This window comes from Lethenteron reissneri, unplaced genomic scaffold (assembly GCF_015708825.2).
Source record: "Lethenteron reissneri isolate LAM-NWPU_2019-01 unplaced genomic scaffold, ASM1570882v1 scaffold_1575, whole genome shotgun sequence".
In the NCBI taxonomy this organism is placed as follows: Eukaryota; Metazoa; Chordata; class Hyperoartia; order Petromyzontiformes; family Petromyzontidae; genus Lethenteron; species Lethenteron reissneri.
This window is the reverse complement of record NW_026891306.1, coordinates 99,744-106,516: the sequence shown is the minus strand read 5'-3', so window position 1 is coordinate 106,516 and position 6,773 is coordinate 99,744. Positions and strand designations below refer to the sequence as shown.

At 57.8% G+C, this 6,773-nt stretch overlaps 1 protein-coding gene across 1 annotated transcript; it reads right to left on the bottom strand.

Moving 5' to 3' along the window:
- Nucleotides 1–391: 391 nt before the first annotated feature.
- LOC133362674 (inward rectifier potassium channel 13-like) lies at nucleotides 392–6,500 on the bottom strand. Its single transcript, XM_061581597.1, has 3 exons — nucleotides 6,480–6,500; nucleotides 3,500–4,119; nucleotides 392–1,270 (listed from the first exon to the last, which is right to left on the bottom strand). Exons 2-3 carry the CDS (start codon nucleotides 4,035–4,037, stop codon nucleotides 723–725), a joined length of 1,086 nt encoding a protein of 361 aa, XP_061437581.1. The 5' UTR covers nucleotides 4,038–4,119; nucleotides 6,480–6,500; the 3' UTR covers nucleotides 392–722.
- Between the last annotated feature and the right edge of the window lie 273 nt (nucleotides 6,501–6,773).

Here is a 6,773-nt window from a genome sequence, read left to right as displayed (position 1 = left end):
TGATGGCTCGTGTGCCATCAACAAAAGGACCCTGTCCACCAAAACATGAAGTGGTAGATTAGTGAGATGAGAGACCTGGAGACAAGACACAGGCCAGTGAGATGAGAGATGAATAAGCGGTAGAGTTTGGAGAGCTATAGACATACAGATTAGTGGTCACAAGCACACACATGTTACATGACCCGCCAGCACATGTCAGCTTTCTTTTACGTGGCTCTGGAAAATGTGGCTGAAGATCCCCCGCTCGAGAGTGGATTGGCAGCAAGGTGGCTCTGCACGACGCGAGGAAGCAGCAAGGTTGGACTGGACAACACTCGAGACTTTAATTGCATTTCAGGGCGAGCCACAGGTGCCACGATCGCACTGTGGGCACTCGGTCAGTCGCGACGAAACCTACAGATCACATTCATTTAAGCAACACACAAGGTACACAGCAAATGCCACTTGTACGCAGTTAGTGCTTCGCTTTGGGCCAGTTCATTAGCAGACAACCGCTGGAGTAATTTTGAACTTTGCTCTTAACATCCCCGAGTGATTTCACTGTGCCACGTGCTGCTATTCTGCGCGCAGTAGCGAAGCTGCCTTGTCAACGATGAGAGGCGACTCCTCGCACCGATGATGGCGATGGCGGAGGCGATTGGATTCGTAGCCGGATCAAGCGGTGCCAGTCCCCCTTTATACCGCGTCGACTCGTGTCGTCGCCGAGACTCCGCGAGCATCCACTACACACCACTCTCCACCTCCGCCACCGTCACGTCGAACAAAGACAGGTCCACGACGCCGCGCTCCACATCGACGTCGATCGGCGCAAACAGCCGACCGGCCAGGACCTCCGACCTCAGGTACGAGGTCCTCTGACGGCAGACGGTGCCCGAGCCCTCGCAGGTGGCCTGCAGGAACACGGCGAGCTCCACGTGCTCGTCCGGCCACCTCGGCTCTCGCAGCAGCAGTGGCAGCAGGGGGCTGTCGGGGCCCAGCTCGTGGTGGAAGGTCAGCGGGAAGAGGAAGTAGGGCCAGGGCCGGGCCCCCAGCTGGTCCGGCCAGAAGTCGACGGCGCTCTGGCGGAGAGGCCGGCCCGGCCGCGAGCGGTAGAGCACGGCCGACACGGCCACGTCCAGCAGCGCCGACGGGCGCAGGTTGGCGACGCGGAACGCGAGGCGGCGGCGGCGTCGCTCCCCGCCGCGGCCCCCCCAACACACCACCGCCACGTCGCTGAAGCGGATGGTGCCCGTGTGCGGCTTGGGCCGCGCCATCTTGGCCACGAACGCTCCTGGGGGCGGCACGGGGGCGGCTCGGCCGCCGGGGTCAATTAATAATTGTCGCGCGCACAGCGCGTCCCAAGAGACCCGGGAGGGTCCCGCTACGTCGGGATGTTGGGCTGAGGGGGGCCGCATTCACCCAATGAAGCCAAACTGCGATTGTGCTCAACACCGACCTGAAGCTTTCGTCTCCGCTCCATTTCTCATCATCTCCACTCTCGCGAGCACCGCTTAGTTTCACTTGTCAAACGTCACAACTTGACCACTACCCCCGAGGGCGCTCTCGGTGCCAAACCACGAGACCGAGAAGCCGTTGGGGACTCGCACTCCCGTCGTAGGTCGCTCACAAACTTGGGAGACGGTGACCTCTTGATGAGGTTTATCCAAATGTATTCTGATAGTGACCCTAAGAAAAGCGGACCACAAAGCAGTTCTACAGGAACCGTGGACGGTTTCTGCCTAATGCACGGAGGCCGAGTGCCTGTTGTGCGCGTTGTAGGTGACCTGCGTCTATCCTCGCATCACTAGCATTGAAACGGGCGTTTTACTTCCCCCCCCCGCCAACCCCCATGAATCCGGCGGCCACGTGGCGCGGAAACTCAGAGGAGCCCCCCACGTGTCCCGGCACGGCTCTAGCCACGGGCGGGGGGGGGGGGGGGGGGCTGCTCCGGACGCCGAATCCACGGGGAGGAGGAGAGCAAAGCCACAACATTTACAAGGGGAGTGTGACGCTTCGCCAGTAATTACAAACTAGCGTCGTCGAGTGGACGGCCAAGATTTGTCGAGAAATCCGTCCCGTTTCGTTCCTTGGAGGGATAGATGCGACGACGTCACACGCCGCGAGCCCTTCGCGTGCGAAGAGGGGAAAGTAACGAATGCACGCAGATTACAATGGGCGGCCATTGCTGGTCGGGTCACTCGTGGTAATCAACGTGAACTAGCTCAGATCCACTGCTGGATTATATGTTTCCCGCCCGAGGACGGCCGCTTGTGTTGACTTTACCGAAAGAACCAAAGGGGTGTGGATTCCAGCAGTCACGAAAGCTTCAAATCACATCGTGCTCATTGATATTCTTGGGTCAATGGGTAAAGTCACGTAGATAGGCTCAAAGAAAATAACAAAAAACAACAAAAAACGACGACGCTTCGATCGCAACACAAGATGAAACGTCCCGTAGACCCAAGCTTATTAATTGCTACAGTCACGGAAGCTTGAGGTCAAGATGCTCATTTCTGGCCAACCCTCACATCAACTGTGCCGCTCATCTCCAGGAGAGGTCCCGAGTGGCAACGTGCGCGCAAGGAGTCCCGCTGGGATCGGCTCAGCAGCCGCCCCCCGCTCCACGGGGCCACACACACGGCTGACAGAGGAGCGCTTTGAACGTTGGCAGGAAAGCTTCATCAGAGGACTGCATCCCGCGCGAATGTGAGGGAGCGTGCGAGAGACTGTGGGAGCCCGTGCCTGCGATGGACGCTGGAATTCGGAAGCCACGGAGGAGTGCGATTATAGCCACGCAACCCCCAACGGTGCGGGTCGCGGTGGCAGTAAAACCACCACGGTAGCGGAGTATGGGCAGCAAAACGACGGCAACTCTGTCTGTGCCACACTCCCTCCTCCCGCTCACACCGCCGCGTCTCACTCGCTCACACGCACGCTGAGACAAATGTCCTCGGTGTAACCGTAGTCAACTTGTGGGGCGAGTGCTGTTTGCGAGCACATACGAAGGAGGAGCACGAAGGGATGGATGGCCAGCACCACACCCGTCAGCCTCCGTCTCCTCGGTGGCGATATTCACACACGTGGAGTGGTGGTGGTGATGTTCACACACGTGGTGTGGTGGCGATGTTCACACACGTGGAGTGGTGGTGGTGATGTTCACACACGTGGTGTGGTGGTGGTGGTGTTTACACACGTGGTGTGGTGGTGGTGGTGTTTACACACTATCTCTAACACACACACACTGTCTCGAACACACACACACTAACACACACACGCACTGTCTCTCACACACTAACACACACACTAACACACACACACTAACACACACACACTGTCTCTAACACACACACTAACACACACTAACACACACACTAACACACACTAACACACACTAACACACTCTAACACACACTAACACACTAACACACACACTAACACACACTAACACACACACACTAACACACACACACACTAACACACACACACACTAACACACACTAACACACACTGCCTCTCTCACCGGTCATGAACGCGTCCAGCATGAGTCCCAGCACCATGTGCGTGCCCAGCAGCGCGGCGGCCGCGGGGCACGCCTCGGGGTCGGGGTGCATGGCCCCGTAGCCCACGGTCAGCTGCGTCTCCAGGGCGAACGAGAATGCGGCGAGCAGCCCCGTGAGCCGCCGCACGCACACGGCGCCCGAGGGGGGCGGGGGGCCCAGGTCGCCGTGCAGCAGCGCCAGCGCGTACCAGGCGAGGCCGAACAGGAGCCACGAGAGCGTGAAGCTGGCGGCGAACGCGAGCAGCACCAGCCCCCAGCGCAGCTCCAGCAGCCACGTCCACAGGTCGCCGAGGCGGCGCAGCGCGGCGCGGGGACCCCGCGGAGCCCAGCGCCGGCGGCTCGAGCCGTCCCGGCCGATCAGACGGCCGCCGCCGCCCCCCCCGGGGACGCCGTGGGGCCGGTGTCCGCCTGGGGAGGGGGGAGCCGGGGCCGGCCTCCACGGCCAGGGACACAGGCGCCGCAGGCGACTGGGTCGAGTCACCGACTCGCTGCTTCTCATCCGGGTCGGGGGTCTTCTCGGCTTTGCCTGCACTGCGAGTCTGGCTCGCTGTGGTGTCAGTGCCCCGTCTGGGTTGCACGCCCTGGCGACAAATTTAACATAATAAAATACAATTCTCACGACGTTTCGGCCACAACGCAAGCAGCCGTCCTCAGGTGAAGAACAGGTCTGTCGGGAAGACGGCGTCTGAATGAAACACCACCAGGCTTGGCAGCGTATATTTAAGCTGGGTTGGAGGGGGGAAGGGGCGCCTTGACAAAGGAATCTGCATATCAAGAGGAATTTAGACACGGGGAGACACGCTGAGACACAGAGACACGGGGAGACACGCTGAGACACAGAGACACGGTGTGACACAGAGACACAGAGACACAGAGACACGGGGAGACACGCTGCGACACAGAGACACACAGACACGGAGAGACACAGAGACACGGTGTGACACAGAGACACGGGGAGACACGCTGCGACACAGAGACACACAGACACGGAGAGACACAGATACACACAAAGACACGCTGAGACACAGAGACACGGGGAGAGACACAGAGACACATCGACGATGATTAGTGATGATGGTGACGATGATGGTGATGATGGTGATGTTGACTATGGTGATGATGGTGACGATGATGGTGATGATGGTGATGTTGACTATGGTGATGATGGTGGCGATGGTGGTGATGGTGACGATGATGGTGACGATGGCGATGTATCCTGGTGGCGATGGTGGTGATGGTGACGATGATGGTGATGATGGTGATTGTACCCTGGTGGCGATGATGATGGTGATGATGGTGGTGATGGTGACGATGATGGTGACGATGGTGATTGTACCCTGGTGGCGATGGTGATGATGGTGACGATGGTGATGGTGACGATGGTGATGGTGACGATGATGGTGACGATGGTGATTGTACCCTCGTGGCGATGGTGATGATGATGATGGTAATGATGGTGGTGATGGTGATTGTACCCTGGTGGCGATGGTGGTGATGGTGGTGATGGTGGCGATGGTGATGATGGTGATTGTACCCTGGTGGTGATGATGGTGATGATGGTGATGATGGCGATGTACCCTGGTGGCGATGGTGATTGTACCCTGGTGGTGGAGATGGTACCCTGGTGGTGACGATGGTGATGATGATGGTGATGATGGTGATGATGGTGACGATGGTGATGATGGTGATGATGGTGGTAATGGTGGCGATGGTGATGATGGTGACGATGATGGTGATGATGGTGATGGTGATAATGATGGTGATGATGGTGGTGGTGATGATGGTTGTGGTGATGGTAGCGAGTAGCAGCAGCACCTATGAAGGTAGACACAGACAAAGATCCCCCGTGTAGCCTCTACAGACTGCAGGGGCAAGTGCTGTTAGTAGCGAGTAGCAGCACCTATGAAGGTAGACACAGACAAAGGTCCCACAACCACCACCACCACAACCACCACCACAACAACCACCACCACCACCCCCATCATCACCACCACAACCACCACAACCACCACCACAACAACCACCACCACCACCACTACCACCACAACCACCATCACAACCACCACCACAACCACCATCACAACCACCACCACAACCACCACCACCACCACCATCACAACCATCACAACCATCACAACAACCACCACAACAACCACCACCATCACAACCACCACCACAACCACCACCATCACAACCACCACAACCACCATCATCACAACCACCACAACCACCATCACAACCACAACCACCACCATCACAACCACCACAACCACCACCATCACCACCACCACCACAACCACCACCATCACCACACCACCACCACCACAACCACCACAACCACCACCATCACAACCACCATCACAACCACCACAACCACCACCACAACCACCACCATCACCACCACCACAACCACCACCACCACCCCCACCATCACCACAACCCCCACCATCACCACAACCACCACCACAACCACCACCACCACCACAACACCACAACAACCATCACCACCACAACCACCACCCCCACCACCATCACCATCACCACCACAACCACCACCATCACAACCACCATCACCACAACCACAACCACCACCACAACAACCACCACCACTACAACCACCACCACAACCACCACCATCACAACCACCACCACAACCACCACCACCACAACCACCACAACCACCACCACAACAACCACCACAACAACCATCACCACCACAACCACCACCCCCATCACCATCACCACCACAACCACCACCACAACAACCACCACCACTACAACCACCACCACAACCACCACCATCACAACCACCACCACAACCACCACCACAACCACCACCACAACAACCACCACCACCACAACCACCACCCCCACCACCATCACCACCACAACCACCACCACAACAACCACAACCACCACAACCGCGATGAGAATTTCTCACCTCGGGTTGCAGTTCACACGAGGCGGCAGGAGCAGCTGCTGCTGCTGCCTCGTGACGTCACGCGGCACAGGCCGTGACGTCACTTCCGGGATTCAAGTTCAAGTTTTCGGTGTCGCCCCGGGAGCCATTCGGCTCTTGAATCGGGTGCAACGGCAACAAACAGGAAACATGAACACGCACTAGAAACATCTTAAAGTGAATACTCCCCTCCCGCAACGAGCGGCTCTGTAACTTAAATAAATTATGTTAATGAGCCCCCAGTCACCGGGCGTGGCTTTGCCCAAATAAGGATTG

What these genes read in the sequence shown, in the direction of transcription:
- LOC133362674 (XM_061581597.1), bottom strand. Translation starts at nt 4,037, where the DNA reads ATGAGAAGCAGCGAGTCGGTGACTCGACCCAGTCGCCTGCGGCGCCTG. An exon ending in GCTGGACGCGTTCATGACCG is followed by an intron (nt 1,271 to 3,499) that starts GTGAGAGAGGCA and finishes TGCCGCCCCCAG; the next exon opens with GAGCGTTCGTGGCCAAGATG.